Source organism: Cetorhinus maximus, chromosome 11 (genome assembly GCF_964194155.1).
Source record: "Cetorhinus maximus chromosome 11, sCetMax3.hap1.1, whole genome shotgun sequence".
Classification (NCBI taxonomy): Eukaryota; Metazoa; Chordata; class Chondrichthyes; order Lamniformes; family Cetorhinidae; genus Cetorhinus; species Cetorhinus maximus.
The window spans coordinates 100386025-100406912 of NC_135889.1; the positions used below are offsets into that span (position 1 = coordinate 100386025).

At 40.2% G+C, this 20888-nt stretch overlaps 2 protein-coding genes across 13 annotated transcripts in view; one reads left to right on the plus strand and one right to left on the minus strand.

The window, feature by feature from the left end:
• The window catches only part of zeb2b (zinc finger E-box binding homeobox 2b), a 133820-nt gene extending 131360 nt beyond the window's left edge, over positions 1-2460 (minus strand). For 2 of the 3 annotated variants that reach the window (XM_078552513.1, XM_078552510.1), the window contains exon 1: positions 2215-2417. The gene's annotated coding sequence lies outside the window, so the exon portion shown is untranslated. Of the gene's footprint in view, positions 1-2214 lie in introns of all 3 variants that reach the window. The other variant, XM_078552512.1, reaches the window with a different exon arrangement.
• Positions 1453-20888, plus strand: part of LOC144686797 (uncharacterized) — a 119445-nt gene continuing 100009 nt past the window's right edge. For 3 of the 10 annotated variants that reach the window (XR_013577997.1, XR_013577995.1, XM_078552514.1), the window contains exons 1-2: positions 3044-3991; positions 10068-10239. Coding sequence is in view for 1 of the 10 variants with exons in the window: in XM_078552514.1 (XP_078408640.1) it covers positions 3969-3991; positions 10068-10239 (195 nt within the window). In the remaining 9 variants the exon portion in view is untranslated. Of the gene's footprint in view, positions 1817-1872; positions 2061-2394; positions 2520-3043; positions 3992-10067; positions 10659-16014; positions 16150-20888 lie in introns of those variants that run through there. The other 7 variants (XR_013577999.1, XR_013578000.1, XR_013577998.1 and 4 more) reach the window with 7 other exon arrangements.

The window sequence follows — 20888 nt, forward strand, 5'->3', positions numbered from 1 at the left end:
CAGCGGACTTGGGGGGGGTTCCACACGATCCCACAAAGCCGACACCTCTTGTCAGCCCCTCCGCACAGCTCGCAACGCGCCTCGCAACTCTCAGCACAGACTTTATCCACCACCCCCCCTCCCCAAAAAAAAAATCTTCCCAAATTGGGGCCGTTGCGCCTGAGCGAAAAAGCCTGCCACTGTCCAAACACATAAAGGCAGCCTTGCGGATCAGATGGTGGCTGAAATCCGTTTGCATTTTATGTTTTAAAAAAAAATAATCATTTTTAAAAAAAAAAGAAACATAACAAGGCGATTGTTGGAAGGGGGGGTGGGTGGGGTGGGGGTGGGTTGCCCCAGAGAAGAGGGGAGGGGGGGGGGGCTTGTTTTTGTTGACTTTTACTCTTTTGTTTGACAGTGACAAGGGAGGCAAACAAGCGCGATCGCTGACTTACTCAAGAGGGGCAGAGGTGGAAAAGGAACACGGTCGATGGTACCGCCGGGTGTGAAGACCGGCATTGAACTGCTTTGCGGGACTTCAGAAATGTTTGATTTTTATCCCTCCTGACTGTAGGAAACGGGTAATCGTTAAACTACATCAACGTCTGCAACTGAGGTGTTGAAAGGCAAAGTAACGGTGCCGGCTGAGATCAAAACTCTGTATCAATCTGCATTTCCGCCCTTGCTGGAATTTACACTTTTACCTCTTTTTATTTTACTTCTTCAACAATTCCCCCCCCCCCCCCCCACCGCCGCCCTCCCCTCCACAACCAAATATTACCAATCCCCACCTCCCCACCGCCCCCCTCCCCACACACACACACACCAAAGCATCAAACACCCGCGATGATTAAAGGTGATTCCGGCTCATGTGGGCAAATTGTAACTGTAATATGACATGAATGTGGTAATTCCCCCAAATTTACAGATGTCCTTTTCCTTTTTTTAAAAAAAAAATCTGAAAGGACGCACATAAAAGATTTACGCCAGGCAAACGATGGCAGGAAACGTATGATCATTTTTTAAAAAAAAACGTTTTGTTGTGAATTCAAACTGAAACGAAACTAACAAATGGGCGGGGGGAGGGAGGGAGGGAGGGGGAATCCAGGCTCTGGTCCAAAAAAAAGGTTCGCACCAAACGATCAACGCACAGAAAGTGTATGTTAAATGGGCTGATATTTATTCCTGTGCCTCGTAGATATGAAAGTCCGACCACAATCCACACTAATTAAAAAAAAAACACACACACACACACAGCAACAAAGATCTTAGGATCACTCAAAAAAATGGCCATCCTGACTTAGCTTATGTAATAAAGTCACATAAGCCACCGAGCATGTCATAGTGAAAAATGCCATCAGTGTGCCATCACATAACAACTCCACTTTCTTTTTTACTTATTCGAGTGAAGGGGGGAAAATAAACAATTACGGCGACTCCTACACAATGAATCACACTTTAAACACCATCCGCTCCCCTGAGTTCTGATCAGAACTGACTTCAGTCATTACTTGATTTTAAGACGAACCTCCAACTTTCACTTTTGCCATCATAAGTGATTTTAGTTACTCGTCCCTTAAGTTTGCTGGGTTTTTTTCCCCCTTAATGCGGAGTACAAGACACAAAAAAAAGGAAAGTGGAAGCATCGCATAGTTCAAAAAGGATCCAAAGTTTTGGCAAGACGCGTATTCACAGCGAAAAGGGGATCCGGACTCTGCATTCGGTTGTAAATGACAAAAGGTGGCTTTTTTAAAAATCCTGTAGAATTTAAAAAAAAATTCTATCGATCTCGTTAAATCCCTGGAAATTTCCGTCTTTACACTGGAGCTACAATGAGGTGAGGGGGGGTGGTGGTGGGGGGGAACGCATCGTGAGCCTCGCACTGTCGTAGCAGGTTAACGGTTCCCATTCCTCACTTAAAAAAAAGGAAAAAAAAACCCACAAAACGAGAAACACACGCGTGCTAGAGGGAAGGAAAAATCGACTTGCAATTTTCCGCGAGAGCTCACATCAGCTGATGGACATGCTTTATATTTTTTTTCCTCCCATCAACACCTTTTTATTTTACACCTGGATTTCAGGTACTTTCACAAAGTTTTACACCCCAAATTACAAGCAGGACAAGAGAAGGAACGGGCGAAATCCCCAAAAGTTTATTTCCCCGCGCACTGCAATACCTGCCCACAAAATCCATAGATGTGAATATATAGATATATAGATAAATGTATAAAATACCTGCTCTGTCCTGGCTGTGTTGTTTAGTAAGACTGCTACGAGATCGGCAGCGTGGAGATGAAGGAGCATGGAGAACAAGGCGAGGTTTTTTTTAGAAAAGGGGGGAAAGAAAAAGAGACCTTTAAAGACTTGAGGAAGGACCGTTATTCCTGCTGTGCAGGTTAGAACTGATCGCTCCGTTGTCTCCCACACCAGGAAACACAACCTGTGGACGGACTGACGTGTTCCGCTTGCTGGAATGACATTTTTCTATAAAGAGAGTCCCTGAAGTGCAGCCCCACAAACGCACGCCACCTATCTTCGTGGTAAGGGATAATTGAAGATCCGTAAACGTGATCACCGGTAGATGTGACGTTTTGAAACATTTTTCTTCCCCTCTCTTGTGTGTCCAGTCCGAATCTGGATTGAATTACCTTTCAATTCGCAGCCATCGGCAGAGGATGGAGAAGGGGAAGGGTGGCCGGGAGTAGGAATGCAGTTGCCCCTGTCCCCCGCTCGACGTAATACAGAAATTGCACCATTCTTAACAGTGTTAGATGTGTGTCTGAAAGTCCTGATCACACAGCCCCGCGCTGCTCGCTAAAATAAAAACTCCAGCCCTTTTCAACTCTTTGCTCATGCACCAGAGAGGCAGCGGGACAGCCGGATGCATCGCTATGTAACCAGCCTCCAGCTGAGGCTGCCGATCGGATCTGTCCGGGTTTTCGCCACAGTGATGCTACTCAAATGCCATTTATTCATTTTCACAGAAAGTTTGGGAGCTCGCGTCTCGTTTTGCTTTCCACCGTCCAAGTCGTCCGAGTCTTCTATCCCCGAACTGAAAATCTCCACATCGATTTTTAAAAATGTCCCTAAGCTGAACGTTTCGCAGTCACTCGAAACTTCAACCCTATTTAGAAACTTTTATCTGTTTTGCCATGGGAACTTTAAATACACGCGAGCATCGTGTTCTTTCGTCTGCTAAAAATTGACCCTGGACCCAAGCAGACTATTAGCTCCCAGTGTCTGATCTGTAACCTTCAATTATGCCCACCTTTATGGATCTGGCCTTAAACATCAAAACTGTAATGATTATTTAAACCACTGCTCTAACCTCTAACCCCAAGTAACTGATCTAAAAATAAGGAGGGGGGCAATTGGACGGTGTGAAACGCGCTGGCGGCTAAAGGGTTAAAGCGTTATATGTTGACGAAGTTCTCATGGAAAAAAAGATTACCTGGTTTTAACTTAACGACCACAAAGTTGGGATTCGTGAGGCAGTTAGGATATAGGAGCGAATGGATTTGGGTTTGTGGGGTGTGGTTCTAAAATGCCTTAAGTTTGTAAGTGCTTATATCCGCGCCACTCTGTCTATGTGTTTTATTCCCTCCTTTCTCTGACTAGTTGTACTTGTTCGAATATCTGCTTCTCACTCATTTCACATTGATACAAAAAGCTCAGCCTCCGCAATGCAACCATTGGCTCCGTGACAGCCCCAAGCTGCCCTGCCCTGACATGTCGCTAACTCCTGTTTGGTTAATTAAGTTTTCAATCACCAGACAGTGGGTAATAATAAATCAGATTGATAATTGATCGGAGCCCGTCATTTATTGTTGCAGGAATAGGCGGGGCCCTGAGATCTTTTTTTTAAGGATGTACAACTTTATGAGATGTTGTGGTTTCTGTAACGAAATTTAAGTGGGCTCCCCGGAGATCTGGAAAAGTCTTGATTCTTGAGATGTCTCTTTTTAATTTCTGTAATTATTCCAACATTAATGGTGAAAGGGAGCAGTATCAGGTTGGTTACATCGATTGGGCTTTTTGAAATGTTTGAACAAAATGACCTGGTGGAGGGGATTCTGTTTAAATGTAAACCAAATTTATGGACTTTCAGGGCAAAATCTCCTCCACTCCTGTCGGGGGGAAGTTTTGTGCTCACTGCCAAAGCTTATCCAGTACTGGGGCCAGAAGTCAATCTGCTGTCTTTTAATACAGAAGCTTTATAAATCATTATTTTTATTAATTGTTGCATCATAACATGATAAAAGAATACCCAAGATGGGTGTAAGATGGTGAAAATGGAGTCAAACACATAAGAGCCTTATTCACACACCAGGTCCAAGTGGTCCTAATAATTCTAATTCAGTGGCTGATTCCTTTCACTTAGAATAAATTCTGTCTGCACGTAGCTCTTTTAAATGAATTTTCCTTTTGATGCATATTGTAAACTCATTTGTTTTATGGGAGTGTGGAGGGCAATCGTGTTGCATGAAGACTGCATTCTTGGGGAAAAACTTCAGTGGAACTAAGCCTTCATATGATAAACTGTGCAAGACTCAGTAAGTGCAATGGCAAACTTTGGGTGCAATCCCATGAATAGAGAGCAGACTATTCTCCCTTGAGCGTAATTCAAATAGGATGTCTTTCAGTTACTTTTGAAGAAGGACTTTTATCGCCAGCCTCTCGTTTAAAAATCAAATGACTAAAGAGACTAGTGATTCACTCGAAAACATTTTTTCAGGCTAGTTCCATTGATGTATTTTTGCATTATTTTTTGTTTAAACGGTGGACGGATGACCTAATTGTGGAAACTCTCTCAGGGAGGTTTATTGAGTCTGACAGTATGAAGGACTTAATTTAACATCAACAAAGGTACAGTCATCAAATGACATCTCAGCAATGTTGCAATTTCCATATATACTTTTGCAAATATCAAGCAGCCTTTTTCCAATGGCTTTCAAGACTATCCAGTTAGTAGCTGAACTATACAGGCCAGAAAGGTCCTACGTTTGACCAGTGCCAATTTAGTGATCTCAGCCAGGGTGGCAGTTGTAATTGGTCTCAGCGTTCCTGGCTTAAAGAATGAAAAAAATTGGCCAGAGTTTGTATTACCCAGCATCCCCTGCATGAAATAGCTGTGAGTGGACATCGGGTGAGGGCAGGATTTGGGTTGACTGTGATGTTTCTTATGACCAAATGGCCTTTGACACTGTCATGACACATATAAGAATAATGACCACCTATGGGAGGTACTGGGGAGCCTGGTGGGTGTGAGGAACTGTTCCCCAGCAAGAAATCAAGACCTTTAGAAGAGCAGAAAAACTGTTGGGAGAATAACAGTGAAGAAAAACGATTCAAAAAAAACAAGCATGCTGAGGTTAACTTTTTTAAAAAATACTGATTTTCAATGACATTGGTGTTTTAAATGATTATTATTGAAATATTTGTAAAGTATATATGGCAGATTTTTAAAGTAAAGGAGATCAGAAAATAATTCAGTGTTGCATGACCTTCTGTTTTACTGAGTGTCATTAAGCTCATTTTTTTGAGCCATTCACTTTTAAAAGGAGCACTGATGGTGATGCTTCCATTCATAGAAACACACAAAAATACAACACAGGAGAAGGCTCTGCAATTCATCTGGCTGGTCCTAAAAACAAAAATGTCATAATTAACCACTCCCTCAATTATCCATCCCATTCCCCCTTATATATTCCCATTCTATCTTCCTTTCTTCCACAATCCATTCCTCATGTTTCATACTCGCTGTGTAAAATAATCAATTCTAAGTTCTGCTGCAACTTTCCCCTTCTAAACCTGATTCCACATTCCCAGATTCTAGCATTTGTGGCAATGTCAAACACAATATTACTATTCAAATTAACTATGTCTTTAAGAGTCTTGAACAATAAGTCCTCTGAGCCTTCTATTTTCCACACTGGGAAATCCCATTCTTCCATTTCATCCTATAACCCTGATGCCATAGGTAGGCAAAAGAGTGGTGTCCATTTCACCATTGCCTCCAATGCATGGATATCCTTGCTGTGGTACAGTGACCAACATTGTACACAGTACTCTCATGTTAGCCATACCAATGCCTTGTGTAGATTCATCGTCTCCTTGCAAAATATGTGTTCTATCTCTCTTGGCATATTTGTCCATTTTAGTTATTGCTCCCGCACACTGGATGATCAGTTCCCATGAGTCATCAAGTAGTTTTATCATTCCCTTTGCAATGTGATATCCTGTGGAATACAGCCATTCAGTTTGCATTGCCACTTTTTAAATTTATCTTGCAATTGCCCACTTTCCATCCAATCCCCCTATTCTATTGAGACTCCTTTTTCAGCCTGTGTTAGGTTTAGAATGACATGATTTTCTGCATCATGTGCTTTGTGACTGGGATGAACACCTTTGAAAGATCTCTTTATCTAAATTCCAGGATGTCAGTGATAAAATTGAGGTAGGGAGCCCATTTAGAATCCAACTGAAATGTTTGTTGACTGCAGCAGCCACAGCCAGTTTGGACACAATTTGGTAAAATATGATCCCTTATGGGTGAAGCCACCATTTATTTCAGTTTTGGATCCAAGCTGGTGATGAGCACTGATTGAAATTAAAACAATGACCAATCAGAGTTTTGAACATTCCATTCAGTAAAATTAATTTAGGCCAATCCGAAGGAATTTTGGTTCAAGTGGTCTTATCTTTTAAGAAGCCTGTATTATACTACAATCGTTTTCTGGCAATTGCCTATTTTACATAAATGCAGTAAACAGTATGATACAATCCGTTAGGCATGTCACTATATTTGAAACAAATTCACCAAAATAATCTGGGAGAATATGTTGAAAATGAGTGCTCTTCAGATCAGCAGCTTAAGATGATAACGTAAGAGAATTCTTCTTACAAAGCAAATTAACATACATTTGAATCAGTATCTAAAAAAAATAAATTATTGTTGATGTTGAAAGCAAGGTATGTTGGTAGATTCACATTTTATGAATGTTAGGGGTCCCAGTTGAGATCACAAAAACAAACAGGTTGTTTGTCCCTACTACTGAAAGCACCCAGTGTTGCATTTAAAAGCTGTTCTTAGGCCGATCTGGGTCAATGTAAGATTGGAGCGAGTTCATTCAGACAGGAAGAGGTCATAAGGCAGGCAGAGATTTGCAAAATAGAGGTGAGGAACAGTAGCATTTGGGAAGCTCTTTGTTGATCTCGCTCCATGTCACTCAGTTTTTGAAGGCAAATCTACAGCAAGCTAATTAGTCCCAGCCTCTTAGCAACAATTTCCCACTCCCTCAAACCTCCCAAGATGATGTGGCTGGTATTATTTATGTGAGATTAGATATTTCAGTGAATATTTGCTCGAATGCAGAAATGGTTAACTTAAGTGACAAATATTTTATGGCCTTGCCTCTTTTATGCCTTTGATCTAAATACATGTATAAAAAGTACAAAAAAATGCTTGTTATTGTCGTTTTGTAAAGTCTTGCAAATAATCATGGCCTGTGTCATAAATATTGCTAAAATGCACCACATTGATAGAATTTATAAAACTGCATCTCCTTTCAGCCCTTGCCACCACAAGTTTCCTCCCTTTCCGGAAGGCATAAACACATGCTGGATACAGTTCTCTGAGCGTTAGTAGCACTCTGGCACCAGACCTAAATGACCACACTTCATTAACAAGCCTGGGCTGTGACTCTATTCGATTGTGGAGAACATCATGGCCACCCCTGATGGAGTCCTCACTGAAACCCTTCAGCAAAGGGCATGAGAGAACAATTAGGATAAGGAAACTTTGTCTAATGTTTTCTTCCCCAGGCCAGGGATACTGAGATGACATGTGGCATCCCCACAATGACCCTAGATAAAGTTTTGCTTACCCAGCACAGACCAACGATCAAACCTGGACATTTCCTGGCCCCTGTTACTTCCTTCTTGCTGGCTGTATTCAGGACAACCCAGATTTGCAAAGGGGGCTCAAGCAAGCATTAGGTACCTTATTAGCATGTGCAAAGGGCTTAACATCTGTTTCAGGTAGAAGTTCTGGACACCTGTATTTTTGCCTATAGCAATATGATGTGTGGTGCATTTCCTGCTAGTAATGAATGTACACTTCCTGACCACCACATTGGAGGCTCAAGTGTCTGTTAATTGCCTGCAGCAGGGAGGCAGTGGCGTAGCGGTATTGTCACTAGACTGGTAATCCTGAGATCCAGGGTAATGCTCTGGGTCCCTCAAACCTCCCAAGATGATGTGTCCTCTTCTTATGACCTCTTCCTGTCCGAATGAACTCGCTCCAATCTTACATTGACCCAGATTGGCCTAAGAACAGCTTTAAATGCAACACTGGGTGCTTTCAGTAGTAGAGACAAACACCCTGTTTGTTTTTGTGATCTCAGCTGGGACCCCTAACATTCATAAAATGTGAATCTACCAACATGGCAGATGGTGGAATTTGAATCCAATAAAAATCTGGAATTAAAAGTCTAATGATAACTGTGAAACCATTGCCAATTGTCATAAAAACCCATCTGGTTCACTAATGTCCATTAGGGAAGGCAATCTGCTGTCCTTACCTGGTCTGGCCTACATGTGACTCCAGACTCACAGCAATGTGGTTGACTCTTAAAATGCCCTCTGAACAAGGACAGTTGGGGATGGGCAATAAATACTGGCTGAGCCAGTGACATCCCATGAATGAATAAATAAAGCACCATTGAGTTTCTAGCTCCCAGCCTTTGATGAACCACAATTTCCTCTAGTTGAACATTAGGAAGTCCCAAGCCATCATCTTTGACACTCACCACAAACACCATACTCTTGCCACAAACTCCAAACCCTGCCTACTGTCTCAGATTGAAGAACATTACTGGCAATCTCAATATCCAATTGGATTCCCCGCTGAGTGTCCAACCCACAGATCCTTTCTATAATAACGGCTGTCTGCTTCTATTTCCTTAACATCATCTGCTACTTCTCCAGCCTCTGCACATGTATTGCTGAAATCCATATGTCGGCTTTCATCAACTCCAGATTCCAATGTTTTCCTGGGTGGCCTCCCCTCTTCCATTCTCTATAAGTTTTAGGATGTCTAAAAATCCAATACCTATATTCTATCCTGCATCAAGTCGCGCTTACCCATCATCCAACCTACATTAGTTCCCGATTACCCGAATGCGTCAAATTTAAAATGATCGTCCTTGTGTTTAAATCCATTCTTGGCCTTCTAGTTCCATGTCTCTGTAACCTGCACTAGCCCTATGGTACCCTGGATGCTCTGTTCCTCTGATTCTGACCTCTTGCACATACCTCCCTCCTTTTATCCCATTAGTAGTAATTGTGCCTTCAACTCCCTTGGCCCTACAGAGTCCTTAAATCTCTTTACTTTCCCATTGCCAATTCCTCATTTAAGACCCTCCCTAAAACTAATTTCTTTAATCAAGCTCAAACTTTTTATCACTCCTTCTAATATCGCCTTTTGTGGGTAGGCAACCATTTTTGTCTAATTACTTCTTTAAGAGCAGCTTTGGACATTTTTCTAATTTAAAAGTGTGATATAAATGTGAGTTGTTCATTTTAAGAGAGGCATTAAACTGTTTATTTTAAGTAAGTTTATATTTTTCTTAAAATAAAATAAAGGAATTCTGTACAAATATTTTAAGGATTTATATAATAATATACACTCTTCATAAGTTTAGGGCTCATGTGATGTATTTATTGACTGAAATGTGGAGGTGGAAAGGGAGCAGAAATGAACTTTTAATGACTTTGTTCCAGGATTATGGATTTTATTTGCATAGAGACATGTTTGTATTAAAGCACCAGAACATCACTGTATCTGAAGATCAAAAAGATCAGGGCTTGATAATCTGACCAACATAATTGCTGTTAGAGACATTTGTCTACTTCACAGTATTAGTGCATTGCTCAGCTTCAGCAGCATACCTGTACCCTGCTGAATGTAATCCAGGATGATCTCAGATTATGAGCCAATTTGTAGTTTGAATATAGTTCACAACAATCTTCACGACACCTTGCCCTGAAATCAAAAAGTGACAAGAGTATTTTATCTGATAATGCAGATGGCCAATCTTATGGAGTGTGACGACATCAGACAAACTCTCAGCTCCAGTCCCTGTGGTGAGAGACTGGAGCATCTACAGGAGAAACACTTTGGTGTCACAAGGAAACAGAAATGGCTCCAAAATGGCTGCAGTTCTCTTTGAAGCCAAAGGTGGTCCTCGCCTGGCACTCGTAAGATTACTCTTCACCCCCTACAGTTCCTATGATGTTATCTTACATGTCCTACTGTGTGCTACATTATCATTTTATAACAGTTGTTGAGAAAGCCTTCTGCTATTTGGAACTGTAGTCCTGAGATTCTGTCAAACATTTTAAAAGCACACTGTATTAATCAGATCATTAGCATGTGAGGAGCTGAGAAACTATACTTTGAAACTTCATTAGATGCTATGACATGTTTATAAATGGTCTTTTTTTTAAAGTGAATTTGCTCTCTCCATCTCATTAATTCAACATTTTTAAAATCCTCTCATGTTGCATTAAAAGGGAGTAGCATCCAGGAGTTACTAAACAAAAGAATATATGGTCTATTGCATTTACATGATGTAAGAGCGTCTGTGTATCAGAACATAAAAATATCATTAGCCCTGGCAGCACATTTTTATTTCATTGATTATAAACAGCATGATGATTTGTAAAACTTTTGCCTCATCATACTCTGTTGTATAATTTAAGAGTCTCAAGGTTTCCTTCTAATTTATTGCATATGATCTGGTGGCTTTGTCTTTCTGACTTTTATCGGACTTGGTAAAATGAAGAAAAAAGGAACAGCTGGTTGGTGATCAATGTATACAAAGTAGACAGTTTTGTAAATAAATCTAAAGGGTGTGACTATCATCCAACAGGCACTTGAACTGACCTGGGCACAAACAAATGTATTGGATTGTAACGCTATTCTCAGTATTAAAACGCAACTTGGGCACAACTTCAATACCCAGGATTAATGCAAAATTACTTCCATCTTAACTGCCATTTTTGAACCTCCCCTGCCCCAAATTAACCCCTACCTACTTACATCGTTAAAGCCTTGCTTGTAGAAGTTCCCTATAATTCAGCCCTTTCACTATTCTGTGGATAACATTTCAAAAATATGTTTTACTTAAAGTAGTGAATTTCTAGTGGAAGTAGTAAATATGAAAAGTAGGTCAGTGAGCAACATTCGCAGGCCCATGAGGAGTTAAATTCTTGAAGTTGCATTTTTGTAGAATTTGCCAAATGATTATTTAAATGATGAGATTTCAGTGAAAGTTACAAATCTAATTATAATATTACAACATAGAAGATTTATATTAGATGGAAAACTAACTAATGAATCTCTAGTTCGTGAAATTTAAATATTGCTCTAATAAAAAGATTACTGTATTGCCAGATATTCAGAGAGCTCATAAATTCAATGCATTTGTGAGGGGAAAAAGTACTGCTTGCTTGAATTCCTTTAAGTATGAAAAGCTGTGCTTAAAAGAAAAACGTCAGCATTCACTGCATGACAGTAACTCACATTCAGTCTGCTTTTATTTAAAGGCCATGTCCTATATTTCTGTTATACAACTAAAAAAGTATGCATCTGTACATAAAAATATATTTATGTTAATATTTCAATAAGTTCAAAATCTGAATTCAATCTTTGAATACCTAAGTACAGAAACAGCTGACCTCATACCATCAAGGACGCAAATATGTACCACTACAGATTGTGGTCTGCTTGCCATTGGACTGTGAATAATTTCTATGTCTACTACTTTTATATCACCAGATAAATCTGTCCACCGTTAGTCTGTTCAGAGTTGAGTCATATCCACTAATATCTGGAAAGACGTGTTATTATTAGCTTACCTGGTGTTGGATTCACACCATCATTAGACTATTAGCGATTGTACAAGGAGTGAGATGATGCCATCACTAAACTAAAGGACTGCTAACCCAGCACTCTTCGTCTACTTGAGAGCAATCAAAACTCCTAATATTTGAAATAAAGCTGACAAAGTATTGAAGCAAAGTACATAAAAAGGTCCTCCTAAATTGCAGCTTGCTTAGTGTTGGGAGCAGTACTGATTTGATGCCACTGGTCACTAGGCCATTGTCACTCTGAATAGCACGTACATGTCAAAGGTCACATTTACCCAATAAAGTGCCTTGTAAGAGAATTTTATCAGTCATTTGCTTTAAAACATTTCAATTTAGGTTCCCTGCTGGTCCAGTGGGCAAATAAATTGTGTGATGTGGTATTGAGGCATGCAGATCAGGGTGGCTCCAGGTTTGATCCCTGTTCTTTGCTGAGCTGACAAATTTCACTTGCTATAGGGCAGCAATGTGCAGTCTCTGGATTAGAAAAGGGATAATCAGCAGGGTTCCTGTTCCTGATCACTATCATATGACCCTTGTCAGAATGTGTGTGTTTGGATGCCAGGTGAGTATGGGATTACGTTTAGATGTGATCTCTATCACATTAGAATGTTCTGCAAATACTTAATCTCCATCTGGAGAAAATGTTGACCCTTATATATTTGTGCCCATTACTTCCATCGTTAATATTTCACTCATGTTGATACAAACAGTGCATTAATTAGCTTGTTAAATTGCCTTGGAAGGTAGTTTGACTTACCAATAATGGTACATTAAACTGAAGCCAGCATTATTTCACTTCCTGAAGATTGGTGTCAAGCCAAACCTGTTCATTCTCACACATAAGAATGAGAAAGAATCGAACAAAACAAAATTGGCTCAACAAGTCTATTGTCAGACTGTGTATAATTTGCCATATTCTGCACTTGGCCCGAACCTTACTATCCTAAGAGAAAAGTAATCTAACACAGGTATCCTCTAAGAAGATAATACTGCGTGAACTTTATCTCCAACCCTGAATTAAGCAAAACTGATCATTCCAACTGTATTCCATGAATAACACATCCATTGTGACAAATTGGATGCCCATTGGACTCTGTAATGAAGTAAATCTATGTGTATACTTATTTCTTTCAGTCACCTTCCTAACTAGCCATTTATTTAACTCTATATCAAAGGAACTAATTGACATAATATTGGATATCCTGTAATCTGTTCACTACTAAGAGCAAAATTTGAGTATCACTGATAAAAGCTTTTTGCCTTGCACTCAACAGGACATTCCCAAGAATACCAAATGTAAAGGGAACAACACTTTATACTTCATGAGAAGAAAGTGCTGATTGGTTGGCAAGTGGGCTCTGATTGGTAGAAGCAGCGTTTATTTAACGTTTATTTTTGTTTGAAATAGTTTGATCACCCCTCCCTAAAATGTTAATGGTGTTGGCCCCTTAAGTGGGGGGCACTTGTACCATGAAAGAGTTGGACTGTTCGAATTTCATAGCTCTATTAGCCCATCACATTCACACAAAGTAAACCTGTCACTTTATGCCCATGTTACATTTCTGTTTCACTGTTCATTACCTTCTACCATGTTTTATCACCAACCTGTGCATAACACCAACTTTAATGAAGTAAAATATCCCAAGGTGCTCATAGGAGCATTCTCGGATAAAATTGGACACTGAGTATCTTAAGGAGATATTAGGACAGGTGAGCAAAAACTTGGTCAAAGAGGTAGGTTCTAAGGAGAGAGAGAGATAGAAGTGGAGCAGTTTTAGAAGGGCATTCCAAAGTTCATGGCCTAAGCAGCTGGGGATAGGAAAATGGGGATGCCAGAAGACAAAATTGAAGGAACATAGAGTTCTTAGAGGGCTGGAGGATGTTACAGTGATAGATGCACTGTAGCTAAATGAGAGTACAGGCTAAATACTATTATAACTCTGATTTCCCAATTTACACTTGCAGCTATCAAGACTCTGCCAGCAGTGGAGTCTCCCACATATACCTTTATTTTTTATATATATTCGTACATGGGATGTGGGCTTCACTGGCTAGGCCAGCATTTATTGCCCATCCCTAATTGCCCTTGAGAATGAGGTGGTGAGCTGCCTTCTTAAGCCGCCAAGCCCATGTGGTGTAGGTACACCCGGAGTGCTGTTAGGGAGGGAGTCCCAAATTTTGACCCAGTAACAGTATAGGAATGGTCAGGATGGTGAGTGGCTTGGAGGGGAACTTCCATATATCTCATGAATTCAGGTTTGAAGTTAAGTAAAACATTCGGAGCATTAGTAGCGCTGCGATGTTTTTTTCTTGTAAGTGTTCTGAATACTAAATGGAGGTCAGCTGTGTCTGCAACAAGTGGAAGAGAAGCCACCTAGGCAACTCTTCAGCTTTCAGCAGCTGGTTATTGTGGCAGGGGAAGAGGGCTGGCAGTAGAGTGCCAGCTTAGCTTCTGTACTTGACAGCAACATGTGGATAGTAAAAGGGAATGTTAGAAAATATAAATTAACTTACCTTCCCCCACTACCAATCAAATAATAAATTTAAGACTGTGGCTCTCAGTGAGTTTCTTGTGAATATTCCAACAACTATTATAATTTAAAGATTAAGTAATATCTAGGGAAAACTCGATATGACTTAACCAAAGTGCTGTATTTTATTTTAAATAAAACACAAATAATTCAAAACTTGGCATTTTTTTCTCAATTCACCTTACTCTTGGTTCAATCTACAATGAACTCCCTCTTAACATAATTAAACATTTTCAAAGAAATTGCTGCTTGGAAGAAATGGCAATTTAGAAAGAAGTTGATTGTAACTGTATCAGTCAGTTGGCAAACGAAGGAAATGTTGTTTCATATCTGATCTATATTATGTATGATAACTTTCTTATCTCTGCTTCTGCCTTGACTCTCAGTATTACAGTGACTTGAATGGGAAATAGTGTATCTGTCATACAAATATATCTGTGGCTCCTGACTAGTGGCATTAAACTTGCCATTGTGTCAGGCATGCATTAGCCTAACTCAGAAAAGCAGTGAAGATAGTAGAGTACTTTGTTAAAATAAGCTATAGTCAAATGCAGATGGCAGACACAGTTCAAATTAATTTACAGGTACTTGTATCTCACCAAAGTCCAGCCCAGTGTGCAGTGTTTGCAGTTTCTACCATGCCTATATTACTCAGCCTAATAATATGCAAACCAATTTCACTGTTATGCGATTGCTTTCGTGTGTGTGTATGTGTGTGGGAGATGGCAGCAGATAGAGGGAGCTTAGCAGAATTTGGAGGGGGCGGGGTTTCCTTAAATACGTTTAAGATTTTATATTGGCTAAACCATCTTGTCATAGTGGAATCCATGTTGTTGCTGGCAAAAAATAAGAACACTACATTACATGGAGAAATGGAGTTAAAAGTGGTCTGAGAGATGCTGGTGCTGGAAGAGGGTGGACATGCTGTAAATTGGAAGAAAGGAACTTCAGACTGGCCTCACTAGTAGAAGTTATGATCAAGGGGAGCTCAATGAATTGTATTGGAAACTCTGAAATGAGCATCAGACTGGATTAGTTTGGACTATTCCACATTTGGATGTGTTTATCCCCTTAACAAAATGGTAGTGAACATGTACTAAGGATTAAAAATGTCTCTTTACATGTATACAATGCTGTTTGCACATCCCAACCATATGTTTTCTGATGCCAGAAGATGGCAGACAGATGTTTGACATCTGTGCTTGGCCACAGCTATATTATTTCAATTTTTATAAATAATAGTAAATAAGCTGATATTATGCCTGGTAGTTGAATGAACTGATCCTTGCCACTCCCAATACATAATCTTGTATTTTTGAATGATACAAAACATTTAGCCCTAGATGCTTCATTTCAAAAGTGCATTCAACAGGTTTCTGTTCTCAGGTAAGGGCTGGAGGGTGGAGTAAGTGAGTGTAGATTTAAACTCATAGCCTGCACACCGTGACTTCCTGGTCTCTACATGAGACAGGAGTAAAAGGAAAACAAGAAAAGGATGAGTGGTTTCGAATAAGGAGGGAGGAAGATTGAAGAAATTTATTCTGGTCTGTTCACTTGCAATCTCTAACAGTATCAATGCTGGAGGTCTGGAAGCAGGAAATCTACCGGCTTTCGGGAATGGAGGCGGCAAAGAGCACATGGACACTGAAGCAAGAAGAGGAAAGAGAATGCCTTGAAGAAAAAGACAAAAAAACAAATCTGTTGCATTACCAGTGTGTAGGAGCTAATCAAACTCACCTCTGCTGCATTATTATTGCAGTATTCTGCTGAATGGTTAATATAGCTATCAATCTCAAGTGAAAGTAAGTCATCTATAGGCTTCTAGTTTTGGGTTGGAAATGTAATTTTAAACACTTGATATAAGTTGCTTGTATTCAAAAATATTTTTGTTTGGATTTTTATTTTACCTTTGTTTTTTGTTTTTTTGAACAAGGAATTAGTGACACAAAAACAATTTTCTGATCATTTAGTGGAACAATCTTTTATACTAGAATCTCCTGTGGATGAAGCTAAAAGGCCACTTGGTTTGTATAACAATAGCACTACCAACAATTTTAAAGATGCAACTTACACCGGCTTTTCACAATGTCAGTGTTGCTGAAAGTTCTGGTGGTCCCAGGCTAGAAAAAGCAGTTTTTGGCTGCGTGAACAAGAGGACCCAATGTGAATGGATCTTGGGAAAGCAGAAGAGTTGCCTTTATATTGCAAGTGGCATCTGCTCCCATTGAACATGGGTCAGCCAGATTACTGTCCTTCATAAAACCTTTACTTCAAATCTTAATGTCTCACTGTTCCATTATATAGGCAGAAATATCAGGCAAGAAACTTGAAATTCAGAGAATTTAATTGTATTCAATTCCATCCATGGCCTTGTCCCTCTTTATTTTTGTGACCTCTTTCAACTCTAAAACCCTCCAAGAACTCTGGCCTAGATTTTCACTCCCGGGTTCGGAGTGCAGAATTTGGACATTTACCGACTCTGCAAGCCTGGTCTGGGAAAATCTGCCCTGGGAGTTGGAATTTTTATTCTGGGGCGCTGGGGTTCTCTGGGAGGTGAACCGGGCAGCCCTGGAATGAGTGCAGATGCAGCTGGGTGCAGAGGTGGGCTGGGAAGAAGGCCTGCTTTAGTGCACTGGCACTGTGTTGAAGTTTTTAAAAAAAGCCCTCCAGCCCTCATAACTCCTCACTACACCCCCATCCCACCGACTCCCCATGCCCCATCTAAGCCAGCCCACGCCACCTCATGCGCCCCCCCCACAACTCATCCCCATGGCCTGTCATACCCACCATGCGATCTTATGACCCTCCTACCGTGTCATAACCTTTCATATCCTCCATGGCCACCTATATCCTCCACCCATCACCCTATGCCTTTATAGCCCTTATGACAACCTATGCCCCTCTGCCCAACCTTCATAATCCCTCATATCCTACATGTCAATCTACACCCTTCTACCCACCCCATGACCTTTTATAGCCCCTATGCCAACTTAGCACTTTCTCATATCAACCGATGCTTCTGCACCCACTACCATTTTCCCTTACACCTACCATGCTAACTCATGCAATATCCACCATGGACAAGCCTCAGGAGCCAAGTTAAGATGAAATAATATAAAGTTCTAAGTGTTTATTAAATATTTTAATTTGTTTTAAAAACACTTTCATTCATTAAAAGCCATTCAATACATTTACATTCCTTCAACTACATAATTCTCTATGAGAGCAAACATTTCATTCAAGTGCATAATCCTTTATAAAAAAAAAACAATTTTTGGAGACCATAGTCCCACTTCAAAGAGACTTAAGTACTTGGAGCTGTCAATCAATCTGTGAAATGGGAGAGACTCTACTGTGATAATGGAAGGTTGTGAAATCAGCCATGCAGTACTAATCCAGTAATGGTAACCCTCAGGCTTATATCAACCTACAGAGTGAAATAGCAAGCATTGATTTTTAAAAAACACTCAAGACATTTCTTTCAAAGATTTAAAGGGCAGGTGTTTTAAATGCCTTGCTAGCTTTTCAGACATTTTTGACAGTGTTGACAGTTTTGACAGGTCCTTTTGATGGTTCCTCTTAACAACTCTCATGACAAAGAGAGACTTTCTTATAATGAGTTTATGCACTTTTTATACACACTCATGTCCACTTTTAACATTCCCAAAGGGCACCTCACCTCTCACAAAAGGCAGGTTACCCCTCCCATAGGTGAGCCAGGACCATGTCCAAAAGGGCAGTCCCCTCTCCACAGGACTCAGCAAAGTTTACACACCCGCTCCTACCAGGTCTAATTTGCACACATCATGTTTCCCACTCCTCGTTAATGAAAATCCCATATCACTGGAGGCAGCTGCTGTTTTATATGGGCAACTGCTTCCATCGAATGCGCATATGCATGTGCTGACCGGGGCCCATTTCCACCTGTCTCACTGTTCCATTATATAGGAAGAAATATCAGGCAAGAAACATGCACACAAAATGGTAGGTGCTGTGTTCAGGGGTGGGACTTCTGATTTTCGGCCACTTCTTCCATTTTTGCAATGATGGAGAGATTCTCCATCGTTGCAAAAATCCAGGCCTCTGTGTTCCAGCAATCTTGGCCTATTGTGTATCCCTGATTTCTTTTATGCCTTCTCTTTCCTCGTTTTAGCTGGTCATAAAAAAACCTATTTCTATGAGCAAGTTTTTGGTCATCTGCCCTAACATCGCCTTAAGTAGCTAGGTCTCAAATTATATTTGATAATGCCCTGGTGAATCACCTTGGAACATTTTACTATGTTAAAGGCATTATACAAATGCAAAGGGTTGTTATTGTACTTCAATGCACTGTCATAAAGCATAACAAGAATGATGTCATTTGCCTTTTAAAATGACTATAAAATGAACTTTGCTTTTGCGATGAATATGCAACAAAAATCTTCCCAAAGAGAGGAATGAATGGGGTTGCAATCTGGGTAAATGGCAAATATTGTAGAGGCCTTGTGGTGTCAAGGGTTTCTAGCTGATATCTTCATCTAAACAGGTTTATGAAGATCCTGCCCTTGAGAGCATTCAAACAATGTTTAGTGTTAAAAAAAAATCAGAGCAGGCTCAACCTGTTCACTGGTGGCTTTTATTTCACTAATCTACTGATCTGGCTGCTCAATCTGCAACGTCATCACATACTGTGTTGTTGTAAACAAGAATATCAGGCCTGGTGACATACCAGGCCTTTAATAAACATTTACAAATATAGTGGCATTTAGATTACCCCTACAATAAAATTGAAAGAATGGATAGTATATAATGTTACTCTTGAAAAAGCAAAGTCTTTTAGTCTTGCTCATGATTTTCTCTCATTAAAAAAATTAAGTAGCCATCACCAGACCAGCTGATCCACTTAAAAGGAGACTGTCACTTTAAAAAAGGTCTTGTCAGATGCTTTAGCAGATTTGCAAACAGAGACGTGCGTAGTGATGTGATCTGTGATGTAAGGAAGCCACTGGGTCGTGGACCACATCTGCAATTACACATAGACATTTTAAGAGGTGAAAGAGGAAAATAAACTTTTGGGGGATTTGTTTGAATCAATAGCGAGCCCTGTTTATTTAATTTTCAACAAGAAGTCTAGAGAATTCCTTCGTGATGATTGAAATTTCAGTTTGCCCAGGATTATTCAACACAAACTTTTGAATATAAACCAAGAAAAAAAACATTAGAACAGTTCGCATGACAACATACGATAAAGGACAGAATTTACTGATGTGGACCAAATTGCCAAATTTTCATCTGATTTAGGTTCTTTTGAGTCATGTTGCAGGATTTAGTGAGTTTGAAGTGCTCCAATAAGGTGACAAACTGTCTTTAAGAACAAGTCTACTGAGAACAAGCCTGCATGGAGCAAGGCTTAAGTCCTGTTCCATTTGCCTTGCCGCAGTAATGGGTTCAGATCTACTGCCTACAATGTTTTGATGTACAGGAGCAGCAATCTCTCACACAATAATCCAATTTCTTTTATACTTCGACCCATGATTTTCCTGTTATAATCTCCCACCATCACTGGCTTCCTTGTCAACAGGATTAGCTGTAGACCATCCTTGCCCTTTAATAATCCCACTCTACAAACTCACATTAGGAGGTGCATGAAGGTGGTCCATGGTGGCTGATTTTCTCACCTCTGCTCAGCACCTGCTCAGTGTAGTAGAGTGAAGTAAGAAACTTAACAACATAGAGTTATAATCAGAAAGATTTGTATTCCAGCTGGTGTGCATTACTCCGTGGTTCCAAATTCAAGGCCCTTTATTTAAGAAGATGGAACTTACAGCAGCAAAAACCATGGCAATGAAAATTCTATGACTGTGCCCAATTATTATGGGTCCAAATGAAATAATAACTCTGCTTTAACAATGGTTGGTTCTGGCTGTCCCTTTAGGAAATCAGCCTGGTCCAAGTGCACATTTACCTGGTTGAGTCCAGTCTGGCCTCGCATGGACTTTGTTCTGCATTTCAGTACTATTCAGCAGAAGGCTCTGTGCCAGCAAATGCTTTATCCACTAGATGAGCATTAATTCAGTTGCACGATTGATTTGCTTCTGACAAAAAATGTTACAACCATGCCGGCCTTAGTAGCTGGGTCAAACTGATGATGTCAGCAAAGCCAGGCTACTGGTGAACAAATGGCCAGAGGCTACACTGCAAACAGCACTGTCAGAAAAATGTTTACTTGCTGTGACTTTGCTTATCCGAGTACAGGCCAGTCAACATGCATGCGTGTGATGGGCATGATTTGACTGCTGGATAAATAGTTTTATAAATTTAAAATTTATTGCAAATGCAAAAATGCAGCACATCTGAATTTCTTCTCACAGCTTTCCATACCATGTACAGCAATAGAGAACATTTATTCAATAAGGACAAGTTAATCAGAACCTACCTACACTCTATTTAAACCTTACGTTTGTA